Here is a 24,911-nt window from a genome sequence, read left to right as displayed (position 1 = left end):
TTTGAGCAGCCCTGGCCTGCTGCTGAGTTAATCCCCTTTCATACACCCCTTATCAGATTTAGAAAGTTCTAAAGTTACTGAGAATTTTAATCAGGAATAGATAATGAATTTTGTCCAGTTTCTTCCACTTTAGTCGTTTATTTGAATTACAATGATTGCTATGCAAATATTAAACCAACATTGCATTCTTGAATAAATACCCTTTGTTCATGAATACCTTTGCTAGATTTGATTTGCTACAATCTTAGCTCTGCAACTATGTTCCTTGCAACATGTTGATCTGCAGTTTTCTTCATTGGCTTTAATATCAGGATAATTACAGTTCACAGGATGAGTTCAAAATGACCTCTCCCTCAATTTTCTGGAATTCTGTATAAAATTAGAATATCTCTTCCTTAAATATTTAGTACAATTTACCAGTGAAGTCATGTGGGCCCGAACTTTTGAAAGTACTTTATTTCTGGCTGGTACCGTGGCTCACTAAGCTAATCCTCCGCCTGCGGCACAGGCACCCCAGGTTCTAGTCCGGGTCAGGGCGCCGGATTCTGTCCTGGTTGCTCCTCTTCCAGTCCAGCTCTCTGCTGTGGCCCGGGAAGCCAGTGGAGGATGGCCCAAGTGCTTGGGCCCTGCACCCCATGGGAGACCAGGAGAAAGCACTTGGCTCCTGGCTTCAGATCGGCGCAGCGCCGGCCACAGTGGCCATTGGGGGGGGGGGGGGTGACCCAATGGAAGGAAGACCTTTCCCTCTGTCTCTCTAACTCTGCCTGTGAAAAAAAAAAAAAGTACTTTATTTCTACTATGATCTTAAATTCTTTAAAAGACACTGGGCAGGGCTGGCTCTCTGGCGCAGCAGGTTAATGCCCTGGCCTGAAGCACCGGCATCCCATATGGGCTTCAGTTCAAGACCCAGCTGCTCCACTTCCAATCCATATCTGCTATGGCCTGGGAAAGCAGTGGAAGATGGCCCAAGTCCTTGGGCCCCTGCACCCACGTGGGAGACCTAGAAGAAACTCCTGGCTCCTGGCTTCGAATCAGCACAGCTCCAGCAGTTGCGGCCAACTGGGGAGTGAACCTGTGGATGGAAGACCTCTCTCTCTCTTTCTCTCTCTCTCTCTGCCTCTCTCTCTATGTAACTCTTTCAAATAAATAAATAAATCTTTTTTAAAAAAAAATGAAAGACACTGGGTTACTCATGCTATCTATTTCTTGTTGAGTGAGTTTTGGTAGTTTGTGTTTCTCAAGGAATATGTTCATTTTATCCAAGCTGTCATACTGATTTACATAAAGCATTCATAAAACTCCCTAATTCTCCTTTTAATGTTAATTATCCTGTTAGCACTCTCCTTCTCAATATTGGTAATTTCTGTTTTCAGTCTTTTTCTTGTCTTGTGAGAGATTTATCAATGATATTGGTGTTCTCAAAGAACCAGCTTTTGCTTTCACCGATTTTCACTGCTGCTTCCTGTATGAGTGATCTCTTCTCTAACCTTTATTATTTCCTTGCTCTCCTTGGAGTTTAGCTTGTTCTTTTCCCAATTTCTTTAAAAATGAAGCTGTGGTCACTGATTCATGATATTTCTTCTTTTCAATATGGGCATTAACTTAGCTAGAAATTTCCCTCTGCTGTTTTAACAGCAGCCTACAAATACATTGTACTTTTTTTTTTTTTTTTGACAGATAGACAGTGAGAGAGACAGAGAGAAAGGTCTTCCTTCTGTTGGCTCACCCCCCCAGAATGGGCGCTACGGCCACAGCTACGCCAATCAAAAGCCAGGAGCAGGTGCTTCCTCTGGTCTCCCATGCGGGTGCGGGGACCCAAGCCCTTGAGCCGTCCTCCACTGCCCTCCCGGGCCACAGCAGAGAGATGGACTGGAAGAGGAGCAACCGCAACTAGAACTCGGCGCCCATATGGGATGCCAGTGCCGCAGGCAGAGGATTAACCAAGTGAGCCACAGCGCCAGCCCACACTGTACTTTCATAGTTTGCTTTCCTTTAAAAAAATGTATTTTTTAAAGATTTATTTATGTATTTATTTTATAGGCAGAATTACATAGAGAGGAGGAAAGAGAGAGAGAGAGAGCGCAAGAGAGAGAGAGATGTCTCCCATCCTCTGGTTCACTCCCCAAATGGCCACAATGACCAGGGCTAGGCCAGCCTTAAGACAGGAGCCTGGAACTCCATCTGGGTCTCCCATATGGGTACAAGGGTCCAAGTACTTGGAACATTCTCCACGACTTTCCCAAGCCCATTAGCAGGGAGCTGAATCAGAAATGGAGCAGCCTGGACTCGATCCTGGGCTTGTATGGGACGCCAGTCTAACAGGCGGTGGGCCCTATCCACTGCACCACAATGTCAGTCCCTTCCTTTTTTATATAGCTGACCCACACACTACTTTTAAACGTATTATTTACGTAACAAATACTTGGAGATTTTACAGATACTTTTTTTGTTATTGATTTGTTTAATTCCATTTTGGTCAGAAAGCACATCTTTAAAATCATATGATTTGAATTCTTTTAAATTACTTGTGACATGTTTTATGGCCCAGAATACCATCTATCTTGTTAAATGTTCTCTGCATAGCTGTGGGGAAAAAAACACATGTGTCAACTATTGGTAGGTAGTATTTTCTATAAATGTCAATTAGGTTAAATTGGTTGATAGTATTGTTCAAGTCGTCTACATCACTGCTCATTTCTATCTACTTATTCCATCAATTATTGAGAAATAACTACTGAAAACTCCAAATTCAATAAGGGATTTCTGTACCTCTTATTGCTATTCTAATATTTTCATTTTATGTATTCTGAATCTCTATTCTGAATCTCTATTATTGAAGTCTATAATATAAATGCTGAGGACTATTACTGATTAACTGACCCCTTTATCATCAGGAAACGATATTTGTCCCTCAAGATACCATTATCTCTGAAATCTACTTTAATAGCAACATACAACTCAAATTTTCTTTTAATATAATTAGCATTGTGTATCTATTTAGTTTTATTCTATTTATCTTCATATTAAAATGTTTCTTGTAGACAATTTACTTATGTTTTTCATCCAATCTGATAATCACTTTTTAAACAACGTTTTTAAAAAAGATTTTATTTACTTATTTGAAAGTCAGAGTTAAGAGAGAGGTAGAGGCAGAGAGAGAGAGAGAGGGAGAGAAAGGAGATATCTTCATCCACTGGCTTACTCCCCACATGGCCACAAAGGCCAGAACTGGGCCAGATCAAAACCAAGAGCCAGGAGCTTCATCCATGTCTCCCATGTGGGTGGCAGGGGCCCAAAAACTTGGGCCATCCTCTGCAGCTTTTCCCAGGCCATAAGCAAGGCTTATATGGGATGCTGGCATCACAGGCAGCAGCTTTAACCAGCCAGGTCACAATGCCAGCCCAGACAATCTCTTTCAATTGAGGCATCTGGACCATTTTCATCTGATATAATTATTGACATGGTGATATTCAAGTTTATCATTTTGCTATTTGCTTTTTTCGATCTACTGTTCTTTGTTACCTTTTTAAAAATCTTTTTTATATTCTTTTGGATTGTTTTCAGGATTCCATTTTATGTCATTTGGTGAATTAACTATAACCGTCTATACACCCTAATTTATTTCTTCACTTTCTTTTTTTTATTTAGTTATTTATTTATTTGAAAGGTAGAGTTACAGACAGTGAGAGAGAGAGACAGCGAGAAAGGTCTTCCTTCTGTTGGTTCACCCGGTGCTGTGCCGATCCAAAGCCAGGAGCCAGGTGCTTCCTCCTGGCCTCCCATGCTGGTGCAGGGCCCAAGCACTTGGGCCATCCTCCACTGCCCTCCTGGGGCCACAGCAGAGGGCTGTACTGGGAGAGGAGCAACCACGACTAGAAACTGGTGCCCGTATGGGATGCTGGCGCTGCAGGCGGAGGATTAACCAAGTGAGCCACGGCACCGGCCCTATTTCTTCACTTTCTATACACTGACACGCACTCTACCTTCTCACCCAATCTCTTCCACTTCCCCACCACTTAAAACCAACCAAACAAAAAACACTTGCTAGGATCTCTAATGAGTTTTACACTACTGAATCCAATGCTTATTTTTCAATTCTCATCTTTTTGATCTCTCAATAAAAGTCAGCTTACCCTGTCCTGAATTAGTCTTCTCTCGGTTTGCAGGACATCATGTTCTCCATATCATCTCATATTTTTGTTCAAATTCTCAATCTCCTTTGCACCTTGAGTTCTACTCAGCCTATAACTTTTAGAGCTCCTCATTTCTCAGTCTCAGCCCCTCTTCTTTCTCAGCATACCAAAGCATGGACGTCAGAGATTAAGAAACAGTTCATGGCATTTTCAGAGGCAAAGGGAATGAAAGAAAAATGTTCACATATAATTCTGCGTAAGATGAATGATGATTCACCACTCACTGTAACAGCCCATTATTCTGAGTTGGTCAGCTCATACCAGCTAGCATTCAGTAAATATGGTGGAGGAAAACCACATAAACTTGCACATCACTTCCATCCAAAGCACAAAATCCATTTGCTGTGTTGGTAAGGACAGAGAAGAAAACAAGATAAAAGAAGCATCCCTCAGCTAAACAGATAAAGTCTTAACACTGCTGAGAAGCTTATCAATTCAAATTTAAGGTCAAAGTTTATGCCTGAGGAAAAACAATCTATTGACAAATTTATTAAATGACTCTAATGGACATCACATACCAGTACCGTCAACAGCACATGATACAGAAGAACAAATACTATCACATGAGTGTTTCAGCATAAATTTTGTTTTACAACTAGACAAGCTACTTGTAGAGGAAACACCAATCAGTCCTTTCTCTCTCTCTTGTGCACATGCGCGTGCACACACACACACACAAAGTATATGAGGTAAAATTAACATTTTTGGTTCTGTTTCTCAGCAAAAACTCAACAGTACATAGGAAGATAGTTTCAGTTTAGACACGAATACTTCTGTACATTGTGACAGGCTGGAAAACATGCAACATGTTCAAAATGGACAGACTGTGCTACACAAGCAGCAAGAAAAGGTGCTGCAATGTATTACTAGAAGATTCTTTAAACATACAAACAGTTAAGAGTCAACAGTATGCCTCCTGACTACAACTGAGCGTTGAGGAAAGCAATGGAAACTGAATACCACCAGATCTTAACTACTCAGAGTACGTATTCTCAGATGATGTGGAAAGAAACAGCAGTGCCTGCAGGATTACTCTTCCCACTTGAATTTGCTAGCTGTCACAGCAAAGTGCTGACATAAGCTTCTGAAATGAAGGATGAGAAAAACATTTCTTCACAATGTTGATAATACCAACAAAGTTGTTCTATGAGTTCCAGTAGCCTGCTTACATGGAATGCAGTGTGTGTGTGTGTATATATATATAATTTTTTAAAAAGATATATTTATACTCAAACCTACTCCTTCAGGATCAAAATACCCCAATTTATAGTGTTGTGAATAAGCAAGCCCAAATTGTCCAAACTCACCAAACTATCATACAAATGGCTCAACTGCTAGGGTGTGACTCTTCCTAAAACTTGATGCTTTTCTTCACTCATTAGAGAGTGAGTCTGATTTCACTACTGTGGATTTACAAAGATCACATCCAGCTGTTACAAAATAGGAGGAAATACTTTCCAGAGGCCGAAGCAGTCAAAAAATTACTTGAGAATCCATTTGTTCCCATCTTCCAAACATTCACATCTCTAACTATTTCATATTATAAGCTTGTCAATTTGGCAACTTGACATGACACTACAGAGTGAAGGGCTAACTTCCAGTAATTTCTGTGTTTCATCTTGATTTTCTAAAATACCTCACAGAACCAGCCAGCCTAAGTTACAAATCTTCACAATCTCTAAGTGTGGAATGTAATTTTTGTAGAAATACATGGTGAAAAATTAAAGTGTCCAGGTCTAACCCCTGTCTCAATCTATCATAGATCAAATAAATACTTTATAAGAGGCTGCAAAAAAAAAAACTTTTTAATAATAGAAAAATTAATTTTTAAAATATCTTATTGTTTAATACTGGTGGGTTTGAACACGTGCTCAAAGTTTGAAAAACATTTTCCTAAGCTTCTCATCTACTCCCAAGATTCTAAAGGCCATCTACAGATACTGAGATCCAAATTTCAATTTTTAGCTCTGCCTTCTCCTCCAAGCTCAAGTCACCAACCTATTCAACTGCCTCTACCACTTAATGCCTCAAAGGCACATCACACCCAGTGGATCCAAAAGCAAACTCTTGATATCTATGACAGATCCTCTCCTTCCCCAGGCTCCTCCTTCTCAGTGAAAATCTCTTCTCCTTCCTGGCTGCCTGGGCCAGAAACTTGGCATTCACCATCCAAAGCTCGGCTTGAATAAATTTACTTCTCTTCTTTCCCACCACCACACACTTAGTCCAGATCACCATCATCTCTCCTGGACTGAGTGACAGCCTCCCAGCTGGCTTTCCCCGTCTCTGTGCCTCTTACTGCCATTGGGTCTAGGAACCACAAACTCAGTGGCTTACAACACACATTTTCAAGCTTCTAGATGTTATGCGCATGCCCTGGCATGTGGCCTCCCTCCACCGCCACCAAGCCAGCAATGCTTACACCTCTTTGACCACTCCTTTATAGTAATTCCTTTCACCATCTTCTACTTTTAAGGACCTGTGTGAATACACTAGGACCCCCTGAACAACGTAAGGCAATCTCCCTATCTTTAGGTCAGAAAACTAGCTTGTTAATTCTCCTTTGCCAAGTAACTTAACACATTCAGATTATGGAGATTTGGATATGGATACTTTCAGAAGGCTATTAATCTACTACCATACTAATATACAAATCACTTCCTTTTTTAAAAGATTTGTTTATTTATTTATTATTTAAATGGCAGAGAAAGAAGTATCTACCATCTGCTGGTTCACTTCCCATATGGCTACAACAGCAAGGGCTGGCCCAGGCTGAAGTCAAGACCCTGAAACTCCATCCTGTTTCCCACGTAACAGAGTCTCAAGTACTTGAGCCACCCTCCTCTGCCTTCCCAGGTACATTAGCAGGGAACTGGATTGGAAACAGGACAGCTGGAACTCACACTGACACTCCCATATGGGATGCCACTGTTGCAGGTGGTGGCTCAGCTCACTGTACCACAACGTCTCTGTCTCTATAATGCATTCTCTGCAAAGGTCAGAGTGACCTCTGTGTAAAACAAAAATCTGTGCATGCCACTCCCTATATAACATCCTTCAGTGGCTTGCCACTTCCTTGAGAATTCAAGATTCTGACCATGAGCTAAGTCACACTTGGCTTGGTTCCTACCTATCTCCTGAGCTTGCCTCGGGCTTCACTGGGCTCTAGCCACACACCTTCTCCCTGGTCCTCAAGCACCAAGTGCTGTCAGGTCACAGGGTCTCTGCTCACCCTAACACTGCTGTCTGAATGGCTGTCCTGCCACCAAGCCAATCTTTACCTGGCTAACTCTTGATCAATCCTTCAGATCTCTGTTCAAGTGACTTTCACAGGGTGCCCGCCCTCCATTTCCCAGTCTAGTGCTGGCTCCCTACACTGTCACTCTGTTTTTTCCTTCACAGCTTTTGCCACAATTGAGGCTAAATGTCATTAATATAAGTATTTGTTTAATATGTACATACCTACTCCAGACTGAAAAACCGTAAGGGCTGGGGTCTTGTTTGTCACCACCATAAATCCTGGGACTTAACACTGTGTGGCTTTTAATACATGCTCAAAAAGTAAGCCAGTGCCATTACATGCTATTTCAATAGCAACTTTAACCCTTAGAAGGTGAGGTGCACACCCAAAGATGTCATCTTCTACATCAGCATTTTAGGCCAGCTGGGTCACACTCAGTCAGACTTCCCATCCCTTTCCTTAACCCTCTATTATAAACACGTGCCTCCAGCCTGTATCCCAAATTCCATTTTCCTCCTTAAAACTACTAAGACTTGGCATTGTGCTGCACCTGTCATGTCAGCCCTGGGGAGAACACACTATTTCCCTGCTACTTTACTGCTCAGACATCACACCACTAGAAAGAGTTCTAAAAGCACAACCAGCTGGTGCCACATCAGTCACACTTCTGTGCAGCTAGCAATCTCTCCTCAACTCGGACTCCTTGTGGTTTTCTTCACAGTCCCTGTCCACTCTCTTCAAATCCAAAATCCTCGGCTGGACTGGCAAGAACATGGACTCTGGAGCCAGAAAGTTCCAATTTAAAACCTGGCTCTGTCCTTACTAGCAAGGTCACCAAACTCTGAGCCTTAGTACCATCACTACAAAATGAGGGTAGCTTAGCAGTCCCGACATCACAGATGCACTAAACCCAAGCTGGGCACTCTGCTTATCAATGCCTAGGGCCAGCGGTCACTGGCAACCACAGCGCTCTCTCAGTTCATGCCAACACCGGTGCTCTTCTGCTATTAACACAGCTTCCTGCTGAAAGGTTTCCATTTCCCAGAAAACAGTCTGACTGCTCTGAGCCTCCAACGGGCCATGCTCTAAGTCTGATACACTGTTAGAACAATTACAAGGACTGCCAGACAGGAAGGATCAGAGTAAATGAATGTTCGTCCCATGTAATAAACCACTTTCGGGAACACAGCTTCCTGGACACCATGTTCTCCAAACTTTTCGTCTCTAGCAGCACGCCCCATCTCCATTCTCACCTCAGCCTGCGGGCATCCCTGTAAAACACTGCCTGGCTCTGAGCAGTTACCATGCCAACAACCCTCCATCCCAATCCTCTGAAGATGCCCACACTGAGACTTCAATCGTCAGATAGGCACTGTCTTCACTCACTGCTTTATCTGAACCATACTCACCATTCTCTTCCACCCCTATGGGCTTTGGTTATTTTGCTTCCTTTGATCTTCCCATAAGACCACTTCCATAACTTGGAAACCTGATCCAAACCAAACTTCGATAAACCCTCCTAGTTCCCCAGACGCTCTCTGATATCACTCTCTCCTACCCAACTACACTGCAAGCGCCCTGAGGGGTAGGCTCTGACCTGATCCATGTTTGGATCCCCACCCCACCCCCACCAGTGTCTGGAATGGTACTTCCGTTACATGTAGCAAGTGCTTACTCTCACTGAGGGACATGAGTGAAGGACCTATGGCTGAGCAAGTCTAGATTAGATGGTAAGTCTGGAGCATCAGCGGGACAGCAGTAGAGCTGTCCACCCCCAGTTCCAGAGGCAGGCCAGGTCCAAAGACAAGCCTATGGCAGGCACAGTCACCAGGTCACATCTGAAGCTGCAGAGCTCACCAAAGTAGGATGCGCTCAGAGGAAAAGAAAGATTAAAGGGAGAACATTTCAGGGGTAGGAGAACGCAGTGCAGCTAAATCAGGATTATAAGTTAGGGATTAAATCATAGAAATAAGAAACTCAATGGTCCTTGGAAACCAAAAAGGGAGAGTTTTGAGGAAAACCCCTCGTGGCATCAAAGCGTCAGAAAGATAAGAGAATGAAGGCACGTGTGCTGCCTCTGGATGTGGTGGTTCAAAGACCCTCGGCGACCTCCTGGCAAGGGTTAAGGGAGGAAGTAGAGCTCAAAGAGCCGAGAAATGACCCCCAATGACAAAAAGTGCAAGACTGTTCCTTTTTTTTTTTTTTTTTTTTTTTTTTGGACAGGCAGAGCTAGACAAAGAGAGAGAGACAGAGAGGAAGGTCCTCTTCCTGTTGGTTCACCCTCCAACGGCCACCACGGCCGGCATGCTGCACCAATCCGAAGCCAGGAGCCAGGTGCTTCTCCTGGTCTCCCACGCGGGTGCAGGGCCCAAGCACCTGGGCCATCCTCCACTGCACTCCTGGGCCACAGCAGAGAGCTGGCCTGGAAGAGGGGCAACCGGGACTGAATCCGGCGCCCCGACCGGGACTAGAACCCGGGGTACCGGTGCCACAGGCGGAGGATTAGCCTAGTGAGCCGCAGCGCCAGCCAAGACTCTTCTTTCAAGAAGTTTGACAGCAGAAGAAAGAGAATCATAATGTGAAGTGGATCCAGAAGCAGCTATGAAGGCAAAACAAGAGAAAAAGGTGGTCCTGCAGGGCGTGCCGTGCACTGACATACACATATCCTCAGCGCCAGCAGCAAGGATCAGAACCACGCGGAAAGGAGACATGGGTATTAACCACGTCATTGCAGTCACCTCAGTGAAACCACTTTCTCTCCCTCCGCTGCCTCTTCAGATTATTCTAAAACTATGAGCGAATAGATGGAATAGAATTTGGGCAGAGCTTATCACTTCCTATAAAGTGAGGTGTTATTACAGCAAGCGACAGTTTGTCATTTTTCCACCTCCCTCAGGAGAGCGACAGAAAGAAGCTGAGAGTCCTCATATCTAACATATGGTCCCAGGGAACGGCTTCCTGGAAACTCAGTGCAGACAGAAGAGCCGAATAAAGTCAGGGTACACAGGGCCACGGTGAGACGGAAACGCCAGCAAGTCTGTCCCACGGTCTGCAGCACTTTCTGAACCCGGGAGTCGCCTGTCACAGGCTACCTCCGCGCAGGTGGCTGGAGAAGCACCAAGAGCTCACGTGCAAACTGCTGCTTCTGTCATCCAGCCTGCCTCGCAGGAAGCTCACGCTTACCTCAGGATTCCCGGTCAGCGGAAGGCATGGACAGAATCATCACGGGCCTCACGTCTGTCTCGAAAAATAAAACAGAACTGTGACCCGAGGTAAGGCTGAGTTCTCGCGGCTTGGGTGTCCTGCTGTGGTTTTCGGTTTTTCACCCCCAGGGGAATGTTGCAAGGTCAGTGGTGATGGTCCACAGTAAACCACTTCATGAGGACTGTCCACACAGCAGGGAGGCTGCCTCTGAGTAGCAACATGGTCAGCCTTGTCGTACCAACTCCTCAAAACACTCATGAGTTAACGCAGGATCGCACAGTAGGTCCAAGCGCAAAAGGAGCAACACCAGGTGGGCAGCAGGTCACAGGCAGCACACAGAGGTCAGGGAGGCCACCAAAAATATACAGGGGGAAACTTGGAGTAGTTCGTCAATTAAAACTGTTAACAGAACAGAACTATCTTGTTCAATGGAAGAAATGGTGAACAGTGATTTAAATGGGTCAGTAACGCAAAAGCCATCTGCATTTATCTTTTAAGACACACTGTGGTTGGGTTTTGGGGGATTTTTAAAACTCTCCCCAAATTGTGTTTGACTCAAGGCAACATTAAAATTAATTTTTATCCCATAAGCACAGCACAACAATCAAGCTGCCCCTTCTACTAGAAGAAAGTAGCAAATTACTAGAGAAACGCACATGTAAAATGTTGAGTTTTAAAAACTAACAGAGCACATGGACCGCATTCACATGCCCACCAGGAGCTACAGTGGCCACGGGTAATAAAAGCTGCATTGTAGACATCAGAGTGGCATCCAAATGTGCGTTATGTGTGGAAGGTTCACATTATTAACAAAAATCAACTTATTCTGCTGAAATCAAGCAAAATCATGAGTGATTTCAGTGAAAACGGAGGGTCTTTTTGTTAAATGAATGAGATAATGATATAACAGACCAAACATAAGAGGTAGTCACTAATGTCTTTATAACTCTCACAAACAGAAATGATCCAACAGCAAATTGTGATGTGTATGAGAGAATGAACAGTGAGAGCACAGAACTTTCTAGTACAGCAGTGACCCAATCACCGCTGTGAATTCAACAAGTTTTTACTGAGGATCTACTATGGGCTAGGCTGTTCTGAGGCTGAAGATACTGGAGCAACCAGGCCAAACTGCACGGCCATACGGAGCCAACTATGCAGTGAAGGATTTAAAACATGCGACGTTGAGCAAGTCATATAACTGGAAAAATCAAGAAGAAAAGGACTGCTAATAAACTTTTATATACATCTACATAGAAACATTTATGGACTTCTATAAAATGAAGAACACTGAGAGTGAAACTGAATAGATAAGCCTACATAATCAGAGAGCGCATTCCCATAATTCTAAAGTGTCTTTGCTAAAATCGGATCCAAACAATTACCTTCCTCGAAGGTGCTTTGAGGATCACTGTTACCCGGTGAGCCGGCAAGGAATTACAAAGTGAGCATACCAAATCCAGGCCGGCAGGCGAGCTCGCACTGGGTAAAAACTTAAAAACACCAAAGACACTCACCGGCAACCCCCTCCTGCGGAAATATCCTCCAGAAATGGGAGGAGGGCGCTGCTGATCGGAGCCAAGGAGTTCAGACAACGGAGGGCATAGCAAAGCACATCTGGGCTAGCGGCACCTTCGCAGCCCCGCGGCTCGCAGGAACGCGCTTCTGCCCCTCTTCCGGTCAACTCCCCAGCCCAAGGGAACACCTGCGGGGTTACCAGGCCGCTTCAACCGGCACTGGACAGACGTGGACTCCGCTCAGGGCGGGCTGCTCTCGAAACCAGCAAACGTAAGAAAGGCAAGTAAGACGGAAATCCCCCCGCAGACACCAGGCAAACGCCACAAAAGAGCAAGGGGACGGACCTGCGCCCGGAACGGGCAGGATGCCCAGGGCGGCCCACCTAAAGGAAACCTCCGAGACCCTCAGCCTCCAGGGGCTCAGGGCATGCAAACTGACCCCGGTGTCACCGAGAAAGGGAAGGGAGGACGGACGGCTCCTCGGAGACCGCCTCGTTCTCCGCGGGCAGCGAGTATTGAAACACTAGGAGCTTCGAATGCCACTTCACGCCAGTGAACCGGCAACAAGACACCAAGTTTGGAAACAGCAGTGAGGGGACGACGGAGGAGAAACCACAAGAAGTAAAACACGCCATTGGAATAGGAATGTAATACAGCGCCGGCGAACCACCAAGCCATCCCCGCCGCTCAAAAGGCAGAGCCTGCTGAGGCCATAAAGGCCGGGACCTTCGGGTCGCCGGAACTCAATACCCAGTCTCCAGCGGCTGCGGGGGGAAGAGTTCCCGGGAACCCCCTCCCCTCCCTCTCGCAACAACTCCGCCCACTGGGCCCGCCCCGTCCCGCCTGGCTACTCACCGGATTCGCTTCCCACATAGCGGTGGCGAAATCGAGCGGAGAGAGCCTGGAGGAAGGGGCTGGCCTCGGGGTCGGGTGTTGGGTTTTTCCGAGGGTTCCAGGGAACGAGGGCACACAGAGGCAACCTTTACGGAGACCTCCCTTCTCCCCCTCCCTGTCACAAGCCAGCGTCTTCAGACCACCGAACCCCACGACTTCCGCCCTGAGCCGGCCAATCAGCGCTAGCCCCGCCCCGTTTCCCCCCCCCCCCGGAAGCCCGCCCCGCCCCTCTCGCTCCCTTCCAGGCTGGCGCGGGAGGGTTGTCAGGGGCGGGGCTTACGAATTCTTGTGTCTTGGTTGTAAAGCAGTTTAAAGATCTTCTAATCGGCCAGCCTTCCAAAGTTAAATCCCCGCTGCTGCATCACCAGGAAGTCGTCTACAAGCCGCGGCTGGCGGTATTGCCTTCCTACAGAACCGATACTTATCGATTCCTAAGTGCGGCGGCGCTCTCGGCCAATGGCAGCTGAGACAAAAGTCTGAGTTTCCATTTCGTCGTCCTCGGGACGGAGATGATGATGCTGTGAGGTCTGAGGAAACCTTTCGCACCGTTTTTGGCATCCAGTCAGGGTCGAGCCCAGTGCCCGCTATACTCAGACCCGCTAGCGACAGACCCCGCCTGGCCCGTATAGCGTCCCTGCCCTCAAGGGCTTTGGGACCGGGGGAGGAAAACAAAAAGTAAGAAATGACATAGCGAACTGTGGGTCAGCGGTGCTGCGGGGCCCGCGGAGCCCCTGGGAGGTTCTCCCCATGCGGAGTAGCGAGAGGACAGATCCCCTACCTGGGGAAGCGGAGAGGGAACAGCTGGCCGTGCGTCCTTTCGGGCTTTTCTACAAACCACCGCCACCACAACACGGCATCAAAGCAGTAGATCTAGAACCTGATTTGTTTCCCCCGCTGAATATCTTGTGGATATCCTTGCAGGCTGCATGTATAAATCTATTTAATCATTTTTAAAGTGGCATTCCAAAGTGTGGATGTGTGCTACACTCACACAAACACCCTTAAGATCACCCACTGATACTCGTTCAAGTGGTTTTCAAACTTCTTACTATACCAAAAAATTCTGTAAGAAGTGTTCTAGTACGGATGTTTTCTTCATATTTGTAGAAATGTAATTTCCCAGTAAGATATTATGGGAATCTTTGCCAAACGATTAACCACTTGCCCTGATACCATTTATTGAACAATCCATCAAAGGATGGATTATATATGTAAATTTGCTTGCAAATTCATATACTCACATATACATATATATTTCTGAACATCCTTGCCTGTTCTGATAACTATACACTTATTCCTGTGCTACACACAATGTTATAGTTATTAGAGTTTTATAACATATATGCCCATAAACTCCTAGTTTTCTTCCTTTTCAAATTTTTCAAAATCATAAGCCTTCCTATTCAGGAACATGTCTTCTCATTTAGATCTTTCAATATCTCAAAAATTTTTCACATAGATTTACACAATTTTTGTGCAGTTTGTTTCCGGTATTTTATACTCTGAGAATGAGATAATTCTTATTATTGTATTTAGGGGAGACATGGATTTTTGTGTATTTATCTTATATCGTACCACACTGTAAAAATGTCTTATTAATTCTGATGGCTTCTTAGCTGATCTCTCTGAATTTTTACATAAACAATCATGTCACCTGAAAATAATATAGTTTTCTCATTTCCTATTGCATTGGTCAAAACCTCAGAAAATCTTTGAAGAATATAGGACAAGGCAGTGGGCATTCAGCTTCAAGGCAGTAAGATAACAGGCAACCCTAGTTAGTGCTAGATATCCTTTACATATACTGTCTTCAGGAAAAACATTTAGCACAACGCTTAAGATACCTGTATCCCATATCCAAGTGCCTGGGTGTGAGTCTCAGCGCTGCTTCTTAACAGTGGGAGATGGTTTGGTGATGGCTCATGTAAGAACTTGCGTCCCTGCCACCAATGTGGGAGTTGAATTCCAAGCTCCTGGCTTCCTCCTGGCCCATCCCTGGCTGTTGCAGGCATTTGGGGAGTGAACTGACAAATGGAGGATCGTTCTCTGCCTGTGTCTTTCTCTTTCTTTGCCTTTCAAAATAAATAGATACATTTAAAAATGTCAAAAGAAAGCACATACTATCATTTTAAAAGAAATATATTTCTACCGTTAGTAGAAGCTACAAACTTTAAATCAGGAAAGCTTATTCAATTTTTATCAACTGTCTCTTAGGCTCTATTTTTAAATGTATTTGTTACTCTGACTTATTAATACAGCAAATTATGCCAACAGATGCCCTAATGTTCTGTGCATCCCGACGTTCCTGAAATCAACTCTGCTTTGTCATGTTGTATTATTTTGTTAATACTGTGCTTAATTCAACTTGCCGATCTTTTATTTGGAATGAAAAATTATTTGTGATTAACGAAATGTGTCCGTTGTGTTTTTTATGATTGTCTTCAGCAAGTTTGGTATCAAAGTAATACTAGCCTTGAAAAATAAACAGTTGCCATTTAACTAATTCAGGAAATAGCTTTTCCTTGAAAGTGGAGTTTTTTTCAAAGCAGGTTTAATTGCAAAGGTTAGGATCAAGGGCTCAGTCATTCGTGGGCTTAGAGCAATGCTTCCTTTCTTTGAAATCCCCTAGCTGTTGAGTGCTGGGAGAGCAAGACAGAGAAAACACAACTGCTTTGGATGTACGTTTGTCACTGGAGGAAAGGCCGTGGAAGTCATGAGGTTCTGGGGTTCTTGTCTTCGCGCAAGAAAGAATTCAGGCGTGAGACAGAGAATGGAGTGATAAGGCTTTACTGGGGATAGGGCATCCATCAGAATGGAAGGGACAGAGAGAGAGGGCCCAGTCACTCGGACTGGGGGAGAGGGAGATTACATGGTTGAGTGGCGAGAACACACCTGGGCAGGCCAGGCGGGCGGCTCAGCAGAGAGGCATAAGGCTGAGTGGGCAGTCTGTTTGGACTCCCTAGGTTTTTAAGGGAGTCTTCCAGGACAAAGAATGGAGAGTCTTGGCAGAAGGGTTTGTTGGGTGAAAATCAGCAAATTCCTCCCCAGATTTGCTGGTGCACCCCTCCGCAGAGTAGGGGGGCTTCCCTTAGGGCGTCTGAGAAGGTGTTATTGCCCAATGTTATTAGGTCAGGTAATCCACTTGGTCCTGAGGAGAGAGAATTCTCCTGGGAGCTTTCCTTGAGGGCTGGGACCACCTGGAAAGTTATCAGGGTCTGAGCAGGACTTTGAAGTGCAAGGTGCTGGGCTTCTGGAGCTTCCTCAGTGGGTGCTGGTCTTCAGGCCTGTCTCACACACACATAGGCTCAATTTCTGACTTGCTACCTAACACACTGAGTAGATTAGCATTTAAAATATTCTGCTATATCCCAAAGAAATATGAAGGGAGCTGAAAATGGCTGTGCAATTTTTAGTGCTAATTTTTCTCTCCTTATTACTCATTTAGGATTGCTGAGTTAAAGGGAGGTATGGGAAGAGGCCTGAACAATTATATAGTCCTAGGGTCACAAACTAATAGCTAATAAACTTAAGCACACACAGGATATTTGCATTTTTTTTTATTTGTGGCTACTATTTTAAGACTAGGAAATGTCACATGAGACAATAGGGATCTTCAGGTTCCCTTTGGCACTGTATTGGCAGGGCAACAATTCCTTGAGGCCATTTTGATCACTTTAGGCTAAGAACGGACTCCCTGTCTCATTGACATGACCTACCTGGGCCCTATTAAGTATTTGGTTTGTAACTAATAATAATCTACCTCTTCATATGATGGATCTGGAACTTTCTAAATACCCTCATAGACAATCACTGCACTGGCCTGAACTTTCTCAAGGGTGGGTACAATGTTGGGGCCCCATTTCCCACAGTGTCTGGTAGTAGATGACTTTATGCCTGTAATGCCTGCAGTTTAACCCATTATAGGGTCTAGCATGTTTCCCTTTGTGCTTTGTGTCATCGATCTAGGCAAGTGCTATGGAATACTGACCATGGTGAGGGAGCCCAGGACTAGAAGCCAGCCAAGCTAACTCCACTCCACTCCACAGCTCCTTGCAGACCCAACAAAACAGGATGGAAGCCCACTGCAGCAAATATTTGCCAATTGGCAACAAGATTTAGGTTTTGACAAAAACAAGTTAGAAAAGTTTCCAATAAGACTGACCCAGCCTTCACAATAGCTAGTGTGTAACCACTACATTTGCCGTTTGGAGATGATATGTAAAAGACGTACAAATACCCCTAGACCACCTCAGCTGCTTGATCTCTCTCCCTCCCTCCCTCCCTCTCTCCCTCTCCAAGCCTCTCTTTTCTGGGAACGTCTCTGTCTTCTACTCAAATAAAACTTTGCTGCTTCTCTTGTCACCATTGCACGCAGTCTCATGACCTGCCATGGATGCCATGACACCAACCCAAACTCATCTCCCAGTTGTTTTCCTGCAACAATGGTCCCCAGTTTTCTCAGTAAGACTGGACAACTTACTTTATCTTTTATGTCTTCTAAATACGTGTTCCTGGTGGAGATACCCTAAACTACACTCAACCCAACCTAAGGAGAGGTTTTTTTAGGTCTTTGAATCCCAGATGGTGAGGAGGAAATGTCCAAGAGGAAAGGAGACAAGGTGACATATTGGAAAACAGGAAAATCATCTAATCTTTTCCTCCATAAATTCAACTTGCTGCTTGCTCATTCGCCGGCCTGTTTTCTCCATCTGATTATTTTCACATCTCCCGGGACAACAGAAAAAGGAAAGAGAACCAAATGAGTGATGCGGTCTTACCTATTACATTCAAGTCATAGCATTATTGTTTTTCTTCCTAAAGGTCACCTTTGTAGCCTGGATTTGGACAGCACTAGGAATGGTTGTGGAAGATTGACTGGGTTAGACAGACAGGAGAAGCAGGAGCAGGGAAGAAGGCGGGAAGGCAGAGACGAGGGGCCAGAAGAGGGTCTGGAGGAAGGGAGAGAAAGCTTCGTTTGTGCCCATCGGCCTTGAGTATAAAGACCCAGCCTGGCTCTGAATGAGAGCCAACAATGAGGCAGCCCCAGAATCAGCCCTGCTGTTGAAGTCTGACACGTTAACAACCCCAGCAGGAATTAAGAGGTGAAATAAGCAGATGAAACATTTGCTGAAGCTGAGATAAGCATTCCTGGGAAGGAATTTTTTACAAAAAAATCAAAATGGATCCCACAAATCTTCTTAATTAGGAAACATGACAAGGAATTAAATTCAACCTTAAAAAAAATGAGGGGCTAAATAACTCACCCCCACTAAATGGAAGGGCTCTATTGAAAATACCACTGATTATTAGTTTTCACTGCTCGGGGAAATTATCTAAGCACAATGATGCGCATCAACATTCAGCTCACAACGGCAGTCAAAAGCAGCAGCTGAGATGTGTGGCCATCCTAATTAGAGGATGGAGAATTCTGAAAAGACTCTGGAGCTGTGACATTCCTGGCTGGGGCTTGCCTTCCAGGAATGCCACATGAGGGTTTTGGTCATCACATTGTGAAAACGGACTTAATAGGAAGGATCCGGAAAGGAGAAGCTGTGAGGTTAAAAGCAGAAAGCAAGGAAACACTTTCCTAAGAAAGAGTTGTAGAACTGAGGAGAGAAGGAGGAAAGCTAAAGCTTTGGCTGGGGTGGGGATGCGGAGGGTGAAACAGGTAGCCCAGGCTGTGCTGTCCTGGCTCGATCGCCCCCGACATATGGGGGTCAGCCCGTTGCTAGCGAGCCCCCACCCCGGCCTGTCAAGAAATGACAACAGATTATCTGACATGAATTACTCTCCCATTCTTCATTCAACAAATATTTAGTAAGCGCCTTCCATGTTCCAGGCATTGATTCTAGCCTCTTGGATAATTACTGAACAAAACAGATAAAAAACAAAAACACAAGCCCTTGCCCTTGTGAGACTGACACATTAGGGTATGGAGGGCCTTGGGGCAGGGGCCGGGGGAAGGAAGCAGATGATAATGTAATTCATGAGTGCATGGTATAATATGTTACAAGGTGAAAAGAACTGTAGAGAAAATGTGGACCAGAGTATGGACAATGATAACAGTTGAGGGAAAATTTGGAGGTGAGCGAGTAGGATTAATAGACATGGAGGCAAAGAGTATCTGGTGCAGAGGGAACATTAGAGGAAGTTTCTTATGCCTGGTGTGATAAGGAAGAGTCGTGGGAGAGGAGGTTGAGCAGATTTAACAGGGGCTGGTATAATAGTTAGCAAATGTGTGGCACCTAGTGTGTCCCTGACCCTGTTAGAAGCTCCTTCAATATATTAACAAATATACAAGTGAGTCTAACAATAACCCTACAAAGTAGCTACTCTAATTGCCCCATATTTTACATACATGAGCATGAAGACACAGAGAGATTAAGTAGCTCACTCAAGGTCAAGGATCCCAACCTTGATGCCTGCTCCAGAGCCTGTGCTTAAAGATGTTATTTATTTATTTATTTATTTATTTATTTATTTATTTATTTTCTTGAGCGGCAGAGTTACAGAGAGAAGGAGAGACAGAGATGAAGGTCTTCCATCTGCTGGTTCACTCCCCAAAATGCCACAATGACTAGAGCTGAGCCAATCTAAAGCCAGGAGCCAGGAGCTTCTTCTGGGTCTCCCATGTGAGTGCCGGGGCCCAAGTACTTGGGCCATCTTCTACTGCTATCCTAGGCCATAGCAGAGAGCTGGATTGTAGGAACAGCTGGGGCTCAAATCAGTGTCCATATGGGATGCCAGAGCCACAGGTGGAGGCTTAGCCCAGTGTGCCACAGCACTGGCCCCTGAGTCATTTACTTCTGATACCAGCTCAGATGACACAATGTCAAGTGGGCTCAGGGACCCTCCTAGGATAAGAAAGCCATGCTGCTCAGTGCATTCTCACCCGTGGCCCAATTCGGGAGCTGGAGTCCATCGTGCTGCTGAACAAGTCCAGCAAGCGTCTATGAGCAGAGCTACGCTTCCATTGGAAGTGGGGTGAGGGTGGTGCTTCTGCCATCTGATAATGCCCTGCAGAGAGTCAGAGGCCAGGCAAGGCACAAACTGAGCTTCAAAACCAAGTCTCAGTTTTTTCCACTCCAAAAGGCATGGTTGTGGAGGGGTGCATTTGTAACCCAACTATCACCAGTTCCTAGCTTCTCATGCTCACTGCCCTATTCTCCCAAAACATGGCACTTAAAAATTATTGAATTGTGCACTTCAAACAAGTGAGTCCAATGGTATGTGAATTATTCCTCAATAAGGCTGTTACAAGGATTAATCATCTCTACAGGCACGACCTTAACACTGCCTTCCCTCTGGCCCCATCCTCCTTCACACAGCTTCAGGGCGAGCTGGGAAAGACGCACACCACCCCTGAAGCCCAAGCACTCCATCCAAAGTTACGACTTCTTGTGGACACCAGGGATGACAGTGCTACTCCAAGGAAAATAGATGACAGCTTCCCATCAAAACTTTGACAACAACTTTCCTTAGTAGAAACACAGTTTCTTACAATTTTTACATTAAAATACATGAAAGCAATTTCACACACATGAGGTTTTGTGTAGTCAGCTGCTCTTAACTCCAGGAGGTGGGAGCAGGGGAGAGGGCAGAGGTCGTGTGTTCTCCGTCATTGTGGGGAGAGATGCTGATAGGCATTGCTAGTGACGGAATCCAGTCTGGGGACTCAGGGCTTGATTGCAGTTCTGATTCTTATTTCACTTGTGGGCTTGTTCCTCACTAAAAATTAAGGTAACTGGGCCAGGGGACCTCCAAGGTTGCCACCATCTCTCAAAGTTCAAGATTTGCTTGTGGTACTGGATTCAGATACATCAGCACCAAGATGCCCAGAGCTGTAGGAAGCCGAAGAGGCAAGTACCATCCTTGGGAAACATTTCATGCCCTGAACGAGACTCAAGGACAGCCACATGTCAGTCTGGACACAGATAGAAATACACAAGCCATCCACAGAACACAGGGGCAAGGGGCCGTCGGGAACAATGAATGATCAGATCCTCTTGCTTTGAATCACCTGTGCAGCTAAAGCCACAAGGAGGCTCTGTCCTTGCCAGCTCCTGGGCCCCTTGCACCAGACTACCCTGACACAAAGGCACTCCTTGTTGGTCTTGTGGATGGCCCCAAATGATAGAATTAGCAACTCAGAGAGAAAATGCCTCCGCCTCCATTTAGGGTTTGGGATAACGCCTCTCTGGTGCTGACAGTATTTTTATTTGATGGATTCTACACGTTATCCCAAATCCTGAATAATCCTGAAACTGGAATTAGAATGTGGACAAAATCCTTTTCAAAGTCCCCTGAATGAAAAATGAAAGCATTTTAAGACACATCATGTCCTTGAAACGGGGGTGAACAAGATCTGCTGGCAACCACTTTGTGGAAAAAAGGCTTGTGCTGAAAAAATTCAGTTCTTGTCCCTAAGCTTTCCTTAGCTTTCACATCGCATCTTTGCATTCCCGAGCCATCCCTCCTGCCCGAGGCCGTTTCTGCGCATTTGCGCAGGTTTCCACACACATGACTTTGCTTATCTCTGACGTGCCAGGAGTTCTAAGAAAGTGAAACTAAAAGGAAATAGGACCAATTGCTTATGATGGCTCGCATTCAGCTCTTCCATTTTCACTTGTCCTGGGAGGATGTCTTTCTGCATGCCTCCTTATTTAGGGGACTGAACGGAGCGTCTCCAGGCCCACCTGGACGGCACAGGAGCTTCAAGTACTGGAGCCACAGGAGTTCCTTCTCATCCAAATATCCTAGGGCGGAGAGAGGCATCCCGGTGCCTACCAGGTCATTCAAAGCGGGCTTTTCCCCCATGGCTGGAAAATGTGCTCATTTTGAACACGAGATGGCGCTGGCACACAGGCAACAACCTCTGATTAAAACAAACGCAAGACCAGGGGCACAAACTTTCTAATCAGCCAGAGAATTCTTTTGTTTCTGTAAGACCAGGTTTGGCTCAGCACACTTCAGAATAGCTTTCCAGAGTAGCAAGAATTATCAGTTGTGCGACTTTATCATAAATCAACAAAGAGCTGAAGACTGAATGATTTAGATACATAGATAACAGTATATGGCACTTAGGCGGAGAGATAGTTTCAAAGACCAGTGACTCCCTTAACTATGTAGTATCAAAACCAGAAATACCTGGTCAAGAGACTCAATTGAGCACTATCATCAAAGGTGATCAGTCATAGATCCTTATTCTGAAAGGGGATGGGTCCTCCAGTGAAAGAATGCTTGTATGGATTCAGGTAGCTTAAAATTATATGAATTCTCCTACTTCCCCACAAAGCAGCTTATTTTAACTTATCTGATGGCTCGCCTGATGAGTGACTCGCCACCACCCACCAATTATGCAGAGACGGACATCTAAGTTGAGTCTTAGAATTTTAGACATGGGAAGATGTCTGTATGGCCTCTTTTCCTCCTCACTGTGGTTGCCCGGACTGTTTAAACTCTGGGCAAACTGGCCACTCAAAGGCAGTCCATTGTATTTCTAGATGGTTCTGAGGCTTAGAATATTATGCCTTAGATTGGGCCAGAGTATGGCTGATTTACTTAAAATGTGTTCTGATCATGTAGCCAGCAGATCTATGCTAGTTGCCCTGATTTAAACACTGTTTCGGGGCCGGTGCCGTGGCTTAGCTGGTAAAGCCACCACCTGCAGTGCCAGCATCCCATATGCACGCCGGTTCAAGTCCCAGCTGCTCCACCTATGATCCAGCTCTCTGCTATGGCCTGGGAAAGCAGTAGAAGATGGCCCAAGTGAACCAGTGGATGGAAGACCTCTCTCTCTCTCTCTCTCTCTCTCTCTCTCTGCCTCTCCTTCTCTCTCTGTGTAACTCTGACTTTCAAATAAATAAATAAATCTTTAAAAAAAAAAAGACACTGTGTTTCTATGAATGAACCAACCTTTGGTCAGCTTTCTTCACAATTAGGTCACACTGCTTCTCTTTGGAATCTGTCGTCAATGAAAACTCTCACGTCCTTCATGTGGATGTGGCAAGATCCGTCCCACCCTCGAAAATACAACTGAGTTTTAGAATTAATGTGCAGCCATTAAGCCCTCCGATATCGTGAGGATGTAAGATGATAGCTGTGGCCTGTCAACATTACTGAAAATCATTTAGTTCAAGCTCTGGTGCCTTTTACACCTGGATCCAAAATTCTCTTTCTCCCCTCACAAGCTGTGTGTATCATCTTGATCTCTTGATCAAGATCAAAAACACTGGGGTTGGTCCTGTGGCATGGTGGGTAAAGCTATCGCCTGCAGTGCCAGCATTCCATATGGGCACTGCTTTGAATCTTGGATGCTCCTTTTCTGATCCAGCTCTCTGCTCTGCCTGGGAAAGCTGTAGAAGATGACCCAAGTCCTTGGGCCCCTGCACCTGCGTAGGAGACCCAGAAGAAGCACCTGGCTCCTGACTTCAGATCAGTGCAGCTCCGGCGGTTGTGGCCATCTGGGGAGTGAACCAGGGATGGAAGACCTCTGTCTGCCTCTGCCTTTCTCTCTGTGTAACTCTGACTTTCAAATAAATAAATAAATAAATCTTTAAAAAAAATAAAAAGCACTTGACCTCTTAAAATACCAGTTTCCTTGTCTCTAAAATGGAGCCAAGTCATTACCTCCCTCATGGAGTGGTATCGCTTCATGTGACACTTTTGAGAAGGTCCATTTAACATCATTTCTGACACATAGTAAGTGCTCAATAACTATTGTTACTACTGTTAGTGTTACCTATCACCCCTCGATTTAACTCCTCTGCCGTGTCTGTATCATATGAAAGAAAACCAAACGAGCATCTCTTCCAAGACACAGACACAAATCCTAACTGGGAAGTGTGAAAGAGAGGTGTGAGCAGCCTGCCACCGCCACCAGCGCAGCCACCCTCCAGGCTGATCTACGCACTAATTAGCACTCTTTAGGTGTAATTCTTACCCCAGCCATGCTTGGTTCATGGGCCATCAGCCAGTTCTTGTCTTATCACAAGGTAATGATGATAGATCTTGTCAAAGGCCACGCTGAAAGCAAGGATGGTTTTGATGCCTCTTCTTTCTACCAATCTAATATCCCTCTCAAAAAAGGAATAAATGAAGACATGTTTTGTTTCTGAGATTTGAGTGATCTCTGCTTTTCTAAAGACGTACAAAGAGTCTACTTAATAATCTGTTCAGTTGATGGGTTAAAGTGGCAAAATTGTGGGTTATTTCCTCCTTCGTTTCTTTTATTATAATAATGTTTGTGGAGTAAATAGCTTTTTAAAATTCTGTTCTAGAATTCTGCCAGGGGTAATTGTCAAGCTGACTGGCTTATAGTTTTGATAATATGCCCTTTCCCCCCTGTTTGAAAATGAGGACAACTTTGTCCTTCTCTTGTCTCTTAACAGTTCTCCTATTCGGCATGCTTTTTCAAAGATTATTGACAATGGTTCTTGGAGTTCTTTGAGCAACCTGAGATGTGAATTGTCTAAGTCTGGAGATTTGAATTTATTAAGGGGGGTGAAAGGAACACCACACTCGTTTCTAGCTCTGGCTTTGCCATTTACTAGCTAAAGGAGCGTGGGCAGGTTTTGATTTTGTTTTAGCCTAAATTTCCCCATCTGTGAAATAAGGCATTTGGATCAGATGAAGCCGAAGGTTCTTTCAAGGTCTGCTAGCCTGTGTTCTGTGTCTCATGTAACCTAACATTTTCCTACTCATCCTTCTAACATACCCAGGTTTTGTTTCCTCTCGATAAAATGTGTTCTGTCCTTTATTAATTTTGAATTTGAATTTTGGTTTAGAATCCAAATACCGTAGTGTGGCACTCGGGACGACACTCTTGGATAACCACCCCTTTTCCCCCTCCAAACCTGACGG

The 24,911-nt window shown here is 45.0% G+C and overlaps 1 protein-coding gene and 1 long non-coding RNA gene across 26 annotated transcripts in view; one reads left to right on the top strand and one right to left on the bottom strand.

Annotated features, from left to right (window-relative positions):
* PARP11 (poly(ADP-ribose) polymerase family member 11) overlaps positions 1-24,258 on the bottom strand; it is a 57,680-nt gene extending 33,422 nt beyond the window's left edge. For 3 of the 25 annotated variants that reach the window (XM_051850228.2, XM_070048434.1, XM_051850227.2), the window contains exons 1-2: positions 13,011-13,201; positions 4,134-4,286 (exon numbers count right to left, since the gene is read on the bottom strand). Coding sequence is in view for 5 of the 25 variants with exons in the window: in XM_051850229.2 (XP_051706189.2) it covers positions 14,894-15,121; positions 23,992-24,018 (255 nt within the window). In the remaining 20 variants the exon portion in view is untranslated. Of the gene's footprint in view, positions 1-4,133; positions 4,287-10,617; positions 10,892-12,155; positions 12,898-13,010; positions 13,247-14,893; positions 15,122-23,991 lie in introns of those variants that run through there. The other 22 variants (XM_070048436.1, XM_070048438.1, XM_070048433.1 and 19 more) reach the window with 17 other exon arrangements.
* LOC138843710 (uncharacterized) lies at positions 13,367-15,456 on the top strand. Its single transcript, XR_011378674.1, has 2 exons — positions 13,367-13,724; positions 15,324-15,456. It is a non-coding gene; the product is annotated as an uncharacterized lncRNA (long non-coding RNA).
* Positions 24,259-24,911: the final 653 nt, after the last annotated feature.

This window comes from Oryctolagus cuniculus, chromosome 9 (genome assembly GCF_964237555.1).
Source record: "Oryctolagus cuniculus chromosome 9, mOryCun1.1, whole genome shotgun sequence".
In the NCBI taxonomy this organism is placed as follows: domain Eukaryota; kingdom Metazoa; phylum Chordata; class Mammalia; order Lagomorpha; family Leporidae; genus Oryctolagus; species Oryctolagus cuniculus.
This window is presented reverse-complemented; position numbering and strand designations above follow the sequence as displayed.